The 17774-nt window shown below is 51.2% G+C and overlaps 1 protein-coding gene across 5 annotated transcripts in view; it reads right to left on the reverse strand.

Moving 5' to 3' along the window:
* LOC127696470 (E3 ubiquitin-protein ligase RNF185) overlaps positions 1-17774 on the reverse strand; it is a 110597-nt gene that overhangs the window by 17194 nt on the left and 75629 nt on the right. The window contains exon 1 of one of the 5 annotated variants that reach the window (XM_052199241.1): positions 11106-11344. The exons of 3 other annotated variants lie outside the window; for them this stretch is intronic. In XM_052199241.1, the coding sequence (XP_052055201.1) occupies positions 11106-11179 (74 nt within the window). In that variant the 5' untranslated portion in view covers positions 11180-11344. One more of the 5 variants, XM_052199242.1, reaches the window with a different exon arrangement.

The raw sequence follows: 17774 nt of genomic DNA on the forward strand, positions 1-17774 counted from the left end.
GTCCTTGGCTCCCAGCTTAATGACAAAATGGGCAGTGCTCTCTTCTCCCAAGACAGGCTGGAGCAAAGCCACAGCTCAGTGGGCTCCCAAGGAAACAAGGCTCCAGAAACCAGCTGTGCCATGTTGCCTGCCTCTGGGAGCAGGGGCTTGGAGTCCTGGAGCCTACCGGGAAGCTGCCAAGACCCAAGAAACCTCCCCTAGAAAAATGTACATATGACTTATGTGTGGGGTGTGCATGTATCCTCAAGTCCACAGGTCTCAAGGACCAAAAAAAACTCAAGCAGCCCACTTCAAAACCAAGTCACCACAGCATTGTGAAGGAGTTCTTGAGGGAAAATGAAAAACAGAACAAAAAAGTTACGTCTAGAGAAGTTTGTCGCCAGGCTCGGCACTGAGACCACTCACTGCACTGCTCTCCCAGAGGACGGGCTCTGTTCCCTGCAACCAGTGCTCTAAAGGCACCTGCACTCACAGGCACATACCCACACACAGATAAACACTGGACACGCCCCATGGGATGGGAGAATGCAGTCAGAGACACCTGAGGGAGACAAAGCAGACTGCACAGGGCCTGTACAGGGAGGGAGGGAGGGAGGTTGGGTGGCTGGGCAAAGCACAGCATAGCTGAAAGGGGGTGAGAAGCTAGGGGTGGGAAGCCAGCCCACGGGCTGGAGCAGGTTAGGGTAGGGTGGGGTGAGAAGGGCTGAGAAGAACCAGAGGTGGCTGTGGTACTAGGTGAGCCTGGAGGCCACTATACGCTATGGGATGCCAATAGGCACCACAGTTCGCCATCTGTTCCCAGTTTCTTTTGGACCTGACACGTATACATTAAACTTGTTAAAAACAATAAAGTGAAATTGTTTTAAGATTTATTATTTTTATGAGTGTTTAGCCTGCCTGTCTGTCTGTGTGAGGACATCAGATTCCCTGGAACTGGAGTTACAGACAAGGTGTGTGCTGCCACATCGGTGCTGGGAACTGAACTCAAGTCTTCTACAAGAGCAACAAGTTTTTTTGTTTTTTTGTTTGTTTATTGTTTGTTTTTTTTTCCGAGACAGGGTTTCTCTGTGTAGCTCCGGCTGTCCTGGAACTCACTCTGTAGACCAGGCTGGCCTCGAACTCAGAAATCTGCCTGCTTCTCTTTTCCAAGTGCTGGGATTAAAGGCATGGACTACCACTACACGGCTGCAACAAGTATTTTTAACCACCAAACCATCTCTCCAGCTCCAATAAAACAAAGTCTTAAAAAAATTAAAAAAGTAAAGTTCATCAGGCAAATTCAGCAGGTGGGTGTGGTGGTTTGGATAAGAATGGCCCCCACTGGCTCAGATGTCTGAAACCTTAGTCACCAGACTGGAGCTGTGTGAAAGGATTAGGAGATGTGTCCTTGCTGGAGGAAATGTGTCACTGGAGGTGGACTTTGCCATTTCAAAAGTCCACACCAGGCCCAGCGTCTGTCTTCCCCACCTGTGGATCAGGAGGTAGCCCTCAGCTACTGCTCCAGACACAGAGAGCTGATCAGTATTTATTATTGGGTTCACAAACAGTTCTGTGGAGTTGGTTACCCCCTTCCAAACCTTTACATGTGTGAGGGACTGAAATCTGGTCAGGAGGTCTTTGCCCACTGAGTCAGCATTCAGGCCCCAGCATAGGGTATTTCGTTTGTTTGTTTTTGAAGTTAAATTTCATAGAGGATGGTAGCACATTCCTTTAATCCCAGCACTTGGGATACTGAGGCAGGAGGATCTCTGTAAGTTTGAGGTCTGTCTACTCTATCTTATGAGTTCCAGGACCGCTACATAGCTTTGGTAAATAATAAATAAACATTCCCCTTTCTTCTTTGTTTCTCCTTTTCTCTGAGCAAAGTTAGGTAAAAAAGAGAGGTTAGCCACTCTTTTCATTTAAGTCAGCACCACAAAGCCGGGCGGCGCGCACACCTGTAATCCCAGCACTCAAGAGGCAGAGGCAGAGGCAGGCGGATTTCTGAGTTCGAGGCCAGCCTGGTCTACAGAGTGAGTTCCAGAACAGCCAGGGCTACACAGAGAAACCCTGTCTTGAAAAAACAAAAAAACAAACAAAAAAAAAAAAAAAAAAAAAAAGAGTCAGCACCACAATATAGCTTTTTTTTTTTTTTTTTTTTAAATTTTAAAGACTATTTCTTGTGTTTACTGTGTGCCTTCATGTGTGCCTGGTGCCCGTGGAGGTGAGAAGGGGTGTGGAGGTGAGGAGGATCGCCTGGAGGGAGATAGACAGTGCTGTGCAGCCAGGTGGTACTGGAACTGAAACCAGTCCCTCAACAAGAGGTGTGAGTGCTCAGAACTGCCGAGCCAGCATTCCAGCCCTGGCAAAGACAAAGAGCTGAAAGAAAGCCTTTTAGTGTGATTTCTAATGATATGTGAGCTGCATAAGAATGCTCATAATAAGGTTTTCTATTGAGTCTGCAAAAGTCAGGGGGAAAGTGGGTGGGGCTTGAGAAAGCCTACAAAGATGCAATAACCCAATAAACACCTCAACCCTGGATTCAACTTTAGACTGAAAATGGAAATTGCCATGAGCAACCATTATGGTAACAACTGATCAAATTTTAGTTTAGATTACAATTTGATTATGAAATTTGTTAACTCGCCCAATCCCTTGTGTTTTTTTTTTCAAGGCAAGATTTCTCTACGTAGCCCCTGGCTATCCTGGCTTGGTAGACCAGGCTGGCCTCACAGATTGGCCTGCTTCTGCCTCCCAAGTACTAGCCTTAAGAGTAACAGTTATCACCTTGCTGGAGATTTCCACTGTTCATTCAGTTGAGGTGTGTTGTCAACATGTGGGAAAAGGCGGCCACCATCTCCTTTCTTAGCCTACCAGCACACACAGCTAAGACCCAGCTCCTGCCCACCTAGCCAATGAACCTCATTCCTTTTAGTCAGATTCCTTTTTATTGAGATGGGTATAGGCACAAGAGACCTTTCTGCATAACCTCTCAGGTAGCAGGCATTGTAGGTCTCCACACCCGTGCGAGTACACTGTCTACTGTTAAATGGGCAAAGGCTTTGTCTGACCCACACTGGCTACAGTCTCAGAGATCACACAGGGCAGCCCCTCCGGAGGGCTCCTAGCCCTGCCACTTAATAATTATGCCTGGGTAAGTATTGGGTAATATACTTTACTTCTCAGATTAATTCATCATCTGTAGACAGATTGCTGTGAAAATTAATGAGACAATATGTATAAATGGACAAACAGCTTATATAAAGGGCTCAGTCCAGCTGGGACCCAATATCTGGGACCCAATATTAACTGCAATTAAAGGTGATAGCTCATGTGTCATTGGATGGTCACTGTACTAGTTGGGTAGCTTTCAACAACTTTTGTTTATTTTTACTAAGTCAGTCTTTCTATGCACTCCTGACTATCCTGTAACTCACTCTGTAGATCAGGCTGTCCTGTAACTCAGAGATCCTTTTGCCTCTGCCCTGAGCGCTGGGATTAAAGGTTTGTTAGTTTTGAGATCAAGGTTGACTCTGTAGAGCAGGCTAGTCCTGAGCTCACAGCAATACTCTTGCCTCAACTTCCCACTATACCCAAGTTCTCTTAGGGGCTTTTTCTGAGGCAGGGTCTTATAGCTCTGGCTGGCCAGTAACTCAGAGATCCTGCATTAAGGGCATTCACCACCATGCCCAGCTCTCTCAGAAGCCTGGTTAACAAGATGTAATCACAGCATCCCACTATAAAGAGCCAATGTCAGGTCCTGCCCAGGGTCTAGCAGGGCCAAGGCCACTGCATGAACCCATAGCTGGTAAGAACGCTGGTTCCCAAGCACAGTCCCGCTGATGCACCCGCAGCTCAACTCCTGCACAGAAGGCTCAGGGATCGCTTCTGGTCAGAAAGACTAGAGGATCCAGAGGAAGACAGGAAGCTCCATGTGAAATTGTGTCTCCTAGAAATGTCAGAAAAGCCATTCCCATGAAGTCTCTCCAACATGGCTGCCTAAACAGGGACCACAGCAATATGGAAGGAGGAAAGCTCACAGGCCTTCAACTCTAGACAAGAAGCCTTAGGCAACTACGGAATGCTGGAGAAATAGTTTCCTCTTGTTGGCAGTCCGTTACCAAATGGCCAGCTCCAAAAACCTATATAATAAGTAACACTGTAACATTATACAGACTGAGCAGGTTCTGTTTTTATATTTAGGGGGAAAATGTAACAATAATTAAAAGAAAAAGCGGCCATGGATTTGAGAGAGGGAGGTGAACATGGGAAGGGTTAGAGGAGAGAGATGGGGGATGATGGAACTATAGTATAACTTCAAAACAATTGAGAAAAGTAGTCTAGGACAGCCAAGGACAGAGAGGGAGAGAGGGAGAGGGGGGAAAGGAAGGAGAGGGGGAGAGGAGGAGAGGGGGGAGAGGAGGAGAGGAAGAGAGGAGGAGAGGGAGAGGAGAGAGGGAAGAGAGGGAGGAGAGGGAGGGGAGGGGAAGAGGACGAAGAGGGAGAGAGGGAGGAGAGAGAGAGAGGGAGAGGAAGGAGAGGGAGAAGAGGAAGAGAGGGAAGAGAGGGAGAGGGAGAAGCATGTACCCCTGCTTTAAAAAATAGCCCTTTCATCCTAGCCTACAGGAGGCAAAAGCAGGCAGATCTCTGTGAGTTCGAGGCCAGCCTGGTCTATGGAGCATGTTCCAGGCCAGCCAGGGCCATACAAAGAAACCCGGTCTCAAAAAAACATGAATAAATAAATATTAATAAGAAAACCCCAAAAAGACCCAGCTAGAGTGAGGACCAGATAAGCTAATGTATGTACACAAAAGCATTTCGTAATGAGGACAGCATTGTATTAACTCGCTAGGCAGGGCAGAGATGTGAGACAGATACAAGGTGCTCTGTATATCAACTTCTAGAAGATCTAACCCAAACCGAGTCACACGAGGTGAGAGGCCACCCAGTGCTGCTGTCCCTGAGCGCACGGGACCTGGGGGTGATCTGAAGCAGCGCCCCGGAACCCGGGCACCCCACTGCCCACTGCCCAGTGCCCGCCTGCAGGTTCTTTCTTTCTTTCTTTCTTTCTTTCTTTCTTTCTTTCTTTCTTTCTTTCTTTCTTTCTTTCTTTCTTTCTTTCTCTCTCTCTCTCTCTCTCTCTCTCTCTCTCTCTCTCTCTCTCTCTCTCTCTCTCTCTCCTCCCTCCCTCCCTCCCTCCCTCCCTCCCTCCCTCCCTTCCTTTTGATTTTTCGAGACAGGGTTTCTCTGTATAGCCCTTGGCTGTCCTGGAACTCACTCTGTAGACCAGGCTGGCCTCGAACTCAGAAATCCGCCTGCCTCTGCCTCCCAGAGTGCTGGGATTACAGGCGTGCACCACCACTGCCCTGCTGCTGGTGCTGTTTCAAGTCTGTGGCTTTTTCTGCTTATTTATGGGCGTTCTTGACATCTTGTGCCACATCAGGCTCTTGGAGCCTATATAGACACAATGGGCATAGAGTGTGATGAGCCCCCATACAGGACAGAGCTGAATTCACGCGCCTGGATAAGCCTTCCCTTCTGTGGGTTCAGGTTCTTTGCTTGTGAAATGATGGGCACATTATCCATGGAGGACTTGAGGTTCCAACCTCAGCACCACTGTTTGCTGCCTGCTGGATCTTTGCTTCTTATCTGTGACCCGGTAACACGGTCACACGCACTTGGGGTGGCCGTGCTGGTTCTGAGTGACTGTGGGCCCTCCAGCAGGGAGCTGGCTCGTGAGGGGAGGCTTTCTTCTCGCCTCCTACCTCCTGACTTAATGCTCTTGAGTAAGTTTCCTTCAGACTGTGAAGTCCTTGACAGTGGAGGTGGGATCCTATTTCCTCTTGGTACCCTCAGCATCCAAGCTTAGGGCTAGGCGGGGAAGGCCTTCAGCGAAAGCTTTCAAACTGAGAACGGGCACGCGTGTGGAGAGGCAGAAGCCGAGGTGGGAGCACGGGATGCCCTGTCACAGGCCTGTCTTTTCCCAGTCTGCTGTAGTGGAAGCTGGTGCAGGCATATCTGGACCCAGCTGCAGGCCTGGCCCCTCTTACACCCTCAGAATGGTATGCGCGCCACCTCAGGCCATGGAAGCACCAGAACACACCCTCCTTTCGACTGCCAATATCCTGCTTTTGTTCACAGCAAGTAGCTCTCACCAGGCAAGGGACCAGCGAAGAGAAACAAGCGTGGGCAAGCAGGGGACAGCCACAGCAACCTGCTGGGACGCACACCTGGCTGGAGGGCCGCAGTGCTGGCGCACACACACCTCACGTGTTACGGGATGCCTTCGTAGAGGACAGCCAGATGCATACCCTGCCACAGGTGCCACTGCAGGGTGAGCAGCTGACAGAACCCGCTGAAGGTCCCTTAGCTCTGTTTTTGCCAATAAACACAACACAACAGGCCTCTCAGGGCCACTGGAGAATTTAAGAGCGCTAACTTAGGCATTAGCAACATCTGCTGACAGCTGTCCATGCAGATGATGGAGCTGGGACCAGACTCTGTGTACCTGGCGAGGAGGGAAGCTCTCTCATGTCTGAGGCAGTGGACTGTGGGGGCACAGCACGTCATAACTGCCAGGCTTCAGGAGTCTCGCCTCCCACAATGAGGAGACTGGAACCATGACAGCTCATATCTGAGTGTTTCCCTTCATCATGCTTCTCTTTCAGCTCAAGTAGTTAATGTAACTGGTACCAGTAGCTCTTCAGCCATTTACCCAGTGTTTTCCGGTAGCAGCGTCTGTGAAGGAATCTAAGTTCACTGTGGAAGTGAGGAGCCAGCTGGAAATGTCCCCCTCAGATTCTGAAGCCATGGCATTTTTTTTTTTCCTCCAGCTTTCCATTTTTGAAAGCTTCAAGTTAAAGTCACATCAGCCCCGGCTGCAGCCCCCGAGCACCCAGCCAGGAGGCAGTGGTGGGTCAGAAACCAGGGCTCAGGTACAGTCCCTTGTCTCCTCAGGATCCAGGGTATACAGAGCTAAAACCTCTGAGAGACACAAAGGAGGCCACATACACAAGCTGTGACCTAAGGCCAGAGTTTGACCAGTTCTCCTGACACACTGCAGGTGACCTGGGCAAAGGTGCGTGAGAGCATTCACTCTCAGACCTCAATCTGCAGACAGCAGTCAGCAGCTGAGCTCAATGCGAGGCGTGCAAAGGGCAGGTGAAAAGCCCCGCCTGATGCCCACAGCAGGTAACCAGGAAGTTCCCGCAGGTAACCAGGGGTGCCCTTCTATTCCTTTCTTCTCCAGTTTGAGAACAGGGAGGGCAATAGGACGGACCCTCTTCCTTCCCATGCCCAGGGACTATGGGTCTACTTCATACCTAGAACTAATAAGCAGCACCCCCCCCCCCAAGAAAAGGAAGACCCTAAGGTGAATTTTCTATAGTGCCTTAGCAATCATGACCTTTGCTGTGCATCACAACAATGTAAGGACCTATGGCAAGGTGCTGAGAGAGGCCAAGTGATACAGGCGCCACCTCCATACACTTCCTGATTCCTTAGACCAGTGTTTACAGGGGAGTCCTCAACCCCACGGAGTGAGGGAACCCCGAGTCATGCACATTGAAGCACTGCCCTCCTACGTTCTGGGAAAGGCTGGGTTGGCTGCTCCCCTCAGTTCTGAGCAGCTGTGGCTGCTACTGTTAACCTCTTTTGGAGTTGGGACTAGGCCTAGAAGGAGAAAAAGAAGCTATATGGCCTGAGAGGTCCACAGAGTAGGGGTTCCAATCATCCCCAGGGCCTGTAAGAGCAGGCATGACAGGGGCTAGAGACTCTATTGCTTCTTACAGAACCTATGGATTGAAATAGTCTGCCAAACACTGTAATTCTCATGGAGTAAGTTGCTATGCTGTTTTTACAAAAATAGCCAGACTCGTAACAAGCTTAGCATAGAGCACACTAATATAGCTCCAGTAGGGGTAGGGGCTGGTGGTCAGTGCATGTGATGTGCACAGCTCAGGGGTGGCAGGTGGAGAGCCTTCCTCTACCTGGGAGCGGGAAGTACCAAAATGGGTACGCCTCAGAGAGTAGCCATTCACCTGATCCAAGCCTTCAGAAGGTTGGAAGGAGGCCGCAAAAGTTACAGAGGCTAAGCTGACGAGTTTTCAAACATGGGTTGCTTTATAATACAAAGATGTGCTTGCTTTCCTCAAGAGATAATGTCCAAACCAAGCTCACCTAACTCATGCTGGAGATGAACAGAAATCCTATACAAGGGATTCCTTTAACGATGAGGAGCACAGGTCACTCTCTTGACTGGGAACACAACTGAGTGACAGGAGTTCCTGATGATAACTGTGTGACGCCAGGACCTCAACAGCACTAGACCAAAAGACCACTCCCTGATTTACCTCTTCCATAGTAAACTTCAATTTGAGACCTTCCCTTATTTGGGAGTACCTGAGATTACACCGTGCTGCTCACACCGGTGGTGGTGGTGGCGGCGGCGGCAGCAGACAAGACCATGTCCTCTCTGCTGGAGTGGGGTGTGTTAGGCAGAGGGGTGTACAGGGCGCAGAAATGACATCCTTCATTCCTGTCTCCTCCTTCCCCGTCACATGCTCACGCCTGATCATGTCCCATGGAATCTGGTTGCGTCACCTTTCTTGCAACCACAGCCCTGGACCTCTTACGACTTACAGACTTTACTCCTCCAGAGGCCCGAGGGTCAAGGACTTAACTGGTTTGACGGAGTCCAGGAAGGGCTCCGGTTCAGGAGCCCACGAACTCTAATCCCTGTCACAGGGGAGCAATGACGAAGGAGGGCTGGTGGGAGGCGGCTTTATGACTAGGTAGTGGTTTAGTCTGGAAGCTTGGGGAGCAGGGTCCAGACAGTCCCTCCCCAGGGCACAGTCCCTCCCCGGGGCCACAGAGCCCTGCGTACTTCAGCAGGAGCTCCAGGAATGTGGCCTCTCATGTAGGAGAGGGCAGAGGGTCTGTCTACTTCGAGTCAGTGCCCTTTGATTCCAGCTGGGCAAACAGAGCCTGGAGGATGGAGGTGAGGTCATCAGGTTTCCCACAGAGGTCGGCATAGACCAAGACAAAGGATCGTCGGACCTGGGAGGCCCTGGGGACCTGGCTCTCAAAAGTTCATTACCTGCTCCAGCTCCAGAGGAGTGTCACGGCCACACAAATTAAAAGGGGCATACTGTTCCTGCTGGCTAAAGGAACAGCCCTTCCCCCAGATGCCTTCCAGGGATTGAGAGGAACAAGGAGGGCCTGAAGAGGCCGCTGCCACAGCACCAGGCCTTGGCACCTGGAGACCGCAGGATAAACGCTACCTCAACGTCTTCCCTCAATTCAGAAAACAAAAAACAAAACAACAAAAATCTTCACTAGATTTGGCAAATCATCCCTTTCCTGCTCGGACAGGGAGGAGGGCAAACCTGAGAAGGGGTGTGGGAGACACAGACGGAGGGGCCACAGACGGAGGGACCACAGACGGAGGGACCCACAGACGGAGGAGCCACAGACGGAGGACCCACAGACGGAGGGGCCACAGACGGAGGAGCCACAGACGGAGGAGCCACAGACGGAGGAGCCACAGACGGAGGGGCCACAGACGGAGGAGCCACAGACGGAGGAGCCACAGACGGAGGAGCTGCAGCCCCGAGAAGGACAAGAAACTCCACAACCAACACAAGCTGAGGGACCTTGCCTGTTGCTGCAGAGACTAGAAGCTTCATCAGGAAACTGGGACTATGTAGGATCGTGGGCTTGGTAGATGAAAAGTGCCCCCACAGGAGGCTGTCCCCACAGGAGGCTGTCCCCACAGGAGGCTGCCCCCACAGGAGGCTGTCCCCACAGGAGGCTGCCCCCACAGGAGGCTGTCCCCACAGGAGGCTGTCCCCACAGGAGGCTGTCCCCACAGGAGGCTGTCCCCACAGGAGGCTGTCCCCACAGGAGGCTGTCCCCACAGGAGGCTGCCCCCACAGGAGGCTGTCCCCACAGGAGGCTGTCCCCACAGGAGGCTGTCCCCACAGGAGGCTGTCCCCACAGGAGGCTGTCCCCACAGGAGGCTGTCCCCACAGGAGGCTGTCCCCACAGGAGGCTGTCCCCATAGGAGGGCCACAGGAGGCTACTGTAGTTGGTCTCCAGGACCAGCCCCTCTCAGTCCCCCTCTTGGCCCTGCCATTGGCTGAAACCTCATGGTAGCTGCTCTTCTGCCCAGGGACAGCCACAGATCACTATCCTAAAGTGAGGTGTGGCCACAAAGCTGGCAGAAAAAGTCGGGCAGGACTATGGGTGAAGGGGAGGCAGTCCTCCGAAAAACAGGTTTCTCCCAAAGAATAAAAACAAGCCCCACCCCAGGCAGGAATGGCTCCATTCTGAAGGGACCCGGAGGGCCAGAAACCCCCTAGGGAGTTTCTCTTGAAGGTGGGGTGGGGCAGAGAGCAAGACAGACAGACAGGTCAGAGGAAGAAAGTTTCCACGCCTCCCCACGAAAGGCCTCACAGAGAGCCCCTACAGACGCGCACATCTGGGGGCTGACCCAGAAACTCCACTCTTCTGGGTGGGAGCTGAGGAGCCCTTCAAAGCTGGGGCAAAGCAGCCATTAGGAGACCATGTATACAGTGCCTACTGTGTACCAGGCTACCCACACCCAGGCCTTGCCAGCTTTTAGTTTGGCAAAACCTGCCCATCCTGCTTGTTGGGACAAATTCCTGGGCAGGCAGCACGGCCTGTAGGTGAGACACGTGAGAGTCCCAGAATGGCACCCCATCTGTGCTTTCTCCAGACACAGTTAACACCAAGGTGTGTTTTGTTAGGAAGCGGAGGCCGGGCTCCCCGATTTCATGGCACCGGAGGGCCCTTTCCAGGCTGCTTCTGCATAAGCTCTTCTGCTAAAACCAGGACTGAGTGAGGTCAGAGAACAAGGAAGACTTTGGCCTTCCCTGAGGCCTAGGAGCGGGGATGAGGGGGAGGTCCGGGAGACCAACTCACCTAAAGGGGTCTCTGGAGGTGAAGTAAGCCGGGACAGACAAGTAACTCCCCATCTTCTTCCCACACCAGATAAACAGGCTCAGCAGCAAACCCGTCTGGGAGTGCCTCAGGCTGGCTGCAGGCGGCCACCATGACAGGCGGTTCCCGGCACCTTGGGTTGGAGCCGGCCGCCCGGTGCTCACCTCTGCCTCCGAAGCAGCAGGAGAGGGAGGATTGCAGGCCCCTGGCTCCTTGGCAGATTCCCGCAGGGGCACATGGCTGGTGCGTCTCCTCCCCCAATCTCCGGAGCTCCGAGGCTGCCCGGGGCTCCGGGAGGAGTACCTCTCCTCAGAGGCTACAGACACACAGGCATTCTGGGGAAGGGGCCGGTGACTAGCTAAAAATGAGATGCTGCTGTCAAGTTGGTCCCGTCCTGCGGTCCCACCCACCCTGAACGAGGGAGGGAGGAAGAGGAGGAGCTCGGGCAGAACCGAGGTGTGTGGTTGGAGCAGCTCTTAGGAAACAGACCTCGCAGCAAGGGGTGGAGCCGGGGCGGGAGCGAGGCTACGGGCGAGCGAGCGCCGCAGACAATAACAGGAGCTGGTGAGCCAGCCGTACAGCTCAGGGCAGGCAGCGCAGGAGGGCGAGCACGTCAGAGTCCAAGTGTCACCAGCGCTAACTCTGCCGAGGGTGAAAAACGCGGGGTGACACCCTCGGCAGAGCTACACCTACAGAAGGGAGGACCCGCCAGCACAGGGGCTGCTCCCTAGAAACACCCACAGCTCTGGGCTGGGCTGTTGTCCTCTGGCGTTGGGTCTCCCATTCATCTACTCCCTCTGCCTGGTCTGGGGACAGCCTTAAGAGACTGGCCACGTCCACTCTGGGGCAGGGCTGTGCTGCTGCAGAGGAGGAAACGGGGCCCAGAGTATGCATCTCTGTGTGACTTGCATTATAAGTGGAATTATCCCCACTTTATATTCTAGGAAAGTGAAATGCCCAGAGATTAGGTGACTCACTGACGACCAAAAGCCAAGCAGTGGCAAGGCTGGGACAGCCAGCCAGCATCATTCTGTGTCCTTTCACTGGTTCCCATAATCCAGCCACTCATCCCCTGAAGGCAGTGCTTCTTCTTCCTCTGTCGGTACTAGCTGGAGTTTATCGTCAGCTGGACGCAGCCTTGAGCCTCCTGAGATAGGGAAACCTTTCAATTCAATTGAAAAATGACCTCACTCAGACTGTTCTGTGGCACTATCTGTGAGGAACTGTCTTGCGGGGTGACTGATGTGGGACGGTCCAGCAGGTGGGGCTGGCTATATAAGAGAGCAGCAGAGGGCCAGGTATGGTGGCCAACGCTTTTAATCCCAGTAGTTGGGAGACCATGGCAGGCCAGGCTTGTGAACTGGAGGTCAGCTATATGTTTTGTTTTGTTTTGTTTTTTCTCCTCTGTGTACCCCTGGCTGCTATCCTGGAACTCAGGAGATCCACCTGTCTCTGTCCCCTCAAGTGCTGGGATTAAAAGTAGCACACATTGTGGGCTTTTGCTGGGTGGTGGTGGCGCACGCCTGTAATCTCAGCACTCTGGGAGGCAGAGGCAGGCGGATTTCTGAGTTCGAGGCCAGCCTGGTCTACAGAGTGAGTTCCAGGACAGCCAGGGCTACACAGAGAAACCCTGTCTTGAAAAAAAGAAAAAGGCAAAATAAAAAAAAAAAAAGGTACGCACACACACCACCACCAAGACCTGTCTTTTTTTAACAGAAAAAGAAAAGCTAGCAGAGAATGAGCAAGAGCAAGTAGTAACAGCCTTCCTGCACGGTTTCAGTTCCAGGTTCTTTGAGCTCCTTCCCTGACTCTCAGTGATGGATGTTTACCTGCAAGTGCAAGCTGAAATAAATCTGTCCCAAGCTGCTTTTGGTCATGGTGTTTATCACAGCGACAGAAAGGAAACCCTGCCTGCTCACTGAGACCCCGGCAGTGGAGGGGCCTAGGAGAGCCTGGAACAGCACGGACCTAGGTATCTGGAACGGGAGCATACCTGAGAGCCCATCTGTGGGCTGACCAAACCAGGGCCTGCGTGAAGAAGCTCTCCTCTCCCCCAGTCCACAGGGTTACACTGAAAGGGACTAGGGACCTCCCCCCCAAGACCTTGATGGACAAGGGGTTGTGACAAAGGCTGTTTCCCACCAGGTATATGTCACCAGGTATATAGTCTCTGGCCAGAAATCCACACCTCCCCACTAGAAAAATCCCTAAGTCACCTGGCAGCAGCTATTGTTACTGTCAAGTGTGACAGGAAAGTTCACAACAGACATGACTCATAGGTTATGAGGGAATGTTTTCTCTTTTCTTCAGCTGGGCACAGAGACCATGGATGTGATGAGAGAACGCTCGTGCTCAGCATGTGTTATGTTCCAGCCCCTGTGAACTGCTCACCACATATTTGCTATCATTATTAAATTGCCTTTGTTCAGCATACATGTTGCACCCACTGAACAGATGTCAAAACCAAGGTTCTGAGGGGGTTGTTGACAGCTTAAAGACAAACATTCTGTCAGCAGTGAAGATGAATTTCTACCTCAGTGGCAGGGGTCAAAACACTTTCTGTTAAGAGTTAGAGGACAAATATTTTAGGTTCTATAGGTCACATAGACCCTGTCACAGCTACTCAGTATTTCAACAACACAGTATCCTCTGTAAAATAGAAACAAATAGAACCAGCTATGTTTTAATAAAACTTTATTTGTGGACAATGATATAATTCTCATGTGCCATGAAATAGTCTTTGGCCTTTTTAATTGTCTTCCCTGTCAACCATTTAAAAAAATAAACATCGGGACTAGAGAGATAGCTCAGTGGATAAGAGCACTGGCTGCCCTTCCAAAGGTTCCGAGTTCAATTCCCAGCAAAGATAAGGTGGATCACAACCATCTGCAATGGGATTGATGACCTCTTCTGTGGTGCAAGTGTACATGCAGGCAAAACACCCATATACATAGATAAACATTTTTTTAAAAGATATATTTATTTATTATATTCAAGTACACTGTAGCTGTCTTCAGACACTCCAGAAGAGGAGTGTAAGATCTTGTTACAGTGGTTGTGAGCTACGGATGGTTATCAGCCACCATGTGGTTGCTGGGATTTGAACTCAGGACCTTTGGAAGAGCAGTTGGTGCTCTTAACTACTGAGCCATTTCTCCAGTCCCTAAGTAAATCTTTTTTTTTTTTTTTTTTTTTTTTAAATGTGGCTGGGCGGTGGTGGCGCACGCCTGTAATCCCAGCACTCTGGGAGGCAGAGGCAGGCAGATTTCTGAGTTCAAGGCCAGCCTGGTCTACAGAGTGAGTTCCAGGGCAGCCAGGACCACACAGAGAAACCCTGTCTCGAAAAAACAAAAAAAAAAAAAAAAAAAACCCAAAAAAGTGAAAATCAAAGGCAGTACAGAAACCTGGTTTAAAAGTGGCTTTGAACCCTGTCTCTATAATAAAATAAAATAAAATAAAATAAAATAAAATAAAATAATCATTTTGGCTTTGAACTGGACACTGAATTCAGATCTGTCTATCTACCACTGCAGACAACATACTCCAGCTCCAGAGGCAGGGGAGTGAGTGCTGGGTGGACCCTTAGCCTGCAACCCAATTGCTTGCAACACAGTGTGTAAATGACATTTAACCCCCTCTATCTGACAGTGCTGTAGCCCCCTCCTACCCTTTTCTTTGCAGAGGAAGGAACTGAGGTACAGAGAGGTTAAACTGCTTACCTAAAGTCATCTCACTGAACAAACAAGATGGGAAGCCAGGATTTGAACCTGAGCTAGACAGTATAGGCTGGGCTCTACTCTACCATGCTGCACTGGGGCGTGCAGCCTGGGCCTAGAGCCAGACTGTCTGCGTTTGAATGCAACAATGCACTTAAGCCTTTGGCACTGAGTCTGGAACACATTAAGAGTTGATAAATGTTAGCTGTTAATGTCATTAAGACTACTGTTCCACTCCTGTGCTAGCTCTGGGGCCCTTAGAGAGCCCCTGCCTGCCCGGGCCTTGGGTTGGGTCTCCAGCAGCTCCCAGCTTCTGGATTTTTCATTCCTGTGAGGGGCCAGTGGGCTCCCTGTTTGCCTTGGGTCTCAAGTTGAGACTGAATTTCTTGAGCTAGACTTGAAGAAATCGGGATCTTGGCTGGGGGCCACACAAGAGCCACAGGGGACTGCGACACAGTGGAAGGGAGGAGGCACAGAAGACACTGAGAGGACTGCCACGGGCTGGCGGGAAGCTTCCTGCGACAGCGACAGCACCCGAAGTACTCATGCGCCCCTGTGATTCCATCAGGCCAGGAGGGAGCCGTATTTAAATCTGGAACTAGCATCTAATTGCATCCTTTGATTTCCATCTGATGAACGGAGTGTACGTCAAGGCGCAGAGCGGGGCCGGGGGACCCTGAGCATAACTCCTTTTGACATTTCACACAGCTCTGCTGCTCCAGTGGCTTCGGGTAGCGGTGAGTCGGTGTCTAGGAATGCAGGCAGGAGGCTGCAGGCTTTCTTTTCCCACTCTTCTTACAAAGGATTTGGTGGGTGGACTAGTGGGGGACTAATACGAGAATTTCTCAGCGCCATGTGAGTGCCCCCCCCCCCCCAGCACAGCAGCCATCTCCCCACGCTCTGAGCTGAAGCGGAAGCCCCTCCCAGATGGAATCTGTCTGACCCTCGTACATCTGGCTTTCAGGAGGTGCCTTTAAAGAATTGATCACCAGATGAGGGGAACTCAGCTGGCTACTCAGATACTGCTATTCCTTCAGGCCAACTTCAAAGGGGCCAAACTGCTCAGAACGTGGAGGTGAAAAGGCACACTGTGGGTGTACTTTCTCCTTCTGCTCTGACAGGTCCAACAGTCACACACGCACAAGGCAACTGCAGGGACCCTGGGACTGGCAACTATCCCCCGGGATAAAACAAGATGCTGCTACTCTCCAGGACAATTAACCAGATGGCACTCCAAGGTGCCTGCGCTGGGGACAGGCTGGAGAACAGCATTCAGAGGTGACAGCCCCAGTGACCATCCTTGAGAGACGTGGTGAAAGAATGAATCAGCCATCCTCAGCCTGTATGGAAGCTCTGGACAAATGACCGGAAGCACAGGGACCTGTGCTTGCTGCACGAGGCCCTCTGTTGGTGAGGAGGCCTCCACACGGGGAAGGTGGCAGCTTGCTGTCTTTAGCAGGAACTGGGGACTGCTTGAGTGCGAGCGGGGCAAACACTCCACCGCCGGCTGGTATATCTGGAGCTCTCTTTTTATTTTTTAAAGAAAATTTTAACTTTTGAAACAGGATCTCACAATGTAGGCAGGCCGGCCTTGAATTTGCTTGTGATCTTCCTGCCTCAGCCTCCTGAATAGTTACAACTACAGGTGTGGACTTCCATGGCTGTCTGGAGACCCACCTCTATCTTTGCTGCTAGGCGTGGCCATCCTCCAACAGACTGCCTCTCTGGTCTCTGCTCCTCCCCTCTCCAGCTCATTTTCTAGACTTTGGAAGTGCCCAGAACACTTAGGGAATGTCAGGATAGTTTTATGTCAACTTCACACAAGCTAAAGTTATCAGAGGAGGGAACCTCAATTAAGAACATGCCACCATGGAGAGATGGCTCAGCGGTTAAGAGCACTGACTACTCTTCCGAAGGTCCTGAGTTCAAATCCCAGCAACCAAATGCTGGCTCACAACCATCTGTAATGAGATCTGATGTCTTCTTCTTCTGGTATGTCTGAAGACAGCTACAGTGTACTCACATTTAATAATAAATAAATCTGCTGGGCAGTGGTAGTGCATGCCTTTAATCCCAGCACTTGGGAGGTGGAGGCAGGCGGATTTTTGAGTTTGAGGGAAGCCTGGTCTATAGGACAGCCAGGGCTATACAGAGAAACCCTGTCTCGAAAACACTAAATCAATCAATCAATCAATCAATCAGTCAGTCAATCAATCAATTTATCTTTGGGCTGGAGCAAGCGAGGCAGGAGGAGCAGAGCAGAGGTCCTGAATTCAATTCCCAGCAATTACAAGATGGCTCAGAACTATCTGGACAGCTACAGTATACTCATATACATAAAATAAAATAAATAAATCTTTAAAAAAAGAAGCCTCTATAAGTAGGTGTGGTAGTACATGACTTTAACCCCAGCACTCAGGTGGCAGAGGCAGGTGGGTCTCTGAGTTCAAGGCCAGCCTGGTTTATAGAGTGAGTTCAAGGACAGCCAGGGCTACATAAGAAACCCTGTCTCAAAAAAACAAAAACAAAAACCAAACTAAGGAACAAAACCCAAACCAACCAACCAAACAAACAAAAAGGAAAAGAAACTGCCTCCCTGAAATCAGGCGGCAGGCAAGCCTGTGGGGCATTTGATGGGGTCTCCCTTCCTGGGCTGGTGGTCCTGGGCTCTATAAGAGCGCCAGCCATGGGGAGCAAGCCAGCAGGAAGGAGCACCCCTCCAGGTTTCTGTCCTGGCTTCCTTCCGTGATGGACTACGATGTGCAAGTGTAAGCTAAATAAGCCTTTCCTCCCCAACGTGATTCTGGTCGTGGTGTTTCATCACAGCAACAGACACCAGGGGACTCCCTGCCTGCTTGTCTGCTTCACCTCTGCAGTAGTGCCTCAAGAGCAGGGGCAAGGCAGCATGTGCTGTCTGCCAGTTACACACTGTCTCACCTTCTCAGACTCCGCGCACTCACGCACGCGCGCACACACACACACACACACACACACACCAGTGCTGTCATCCCACCAAAAGCCTAGCAAAGACCCTGCACCCACCGGACCCGAGGCTGTTGCTTTAATTGCCCCGCCGGATAGGCAGCTGCCTTGACCGTATCCTGCCCTGAGCACATC

This window comes from Apodemus sylvaticus, chromosome 11 (assembly GCF_947179515.1).
Source record: "Apodemus sylvaticus chromosome 11, mApoSyl1.1, whole genome shotgun sequence".
NCBI classification, from domain to species: domain Eukaryota; kingdom Metazoa; phylum Chordata; class Mammalia; order Rodentia; family Muridae; genus Apodemus; species Apodemus sylvaticus.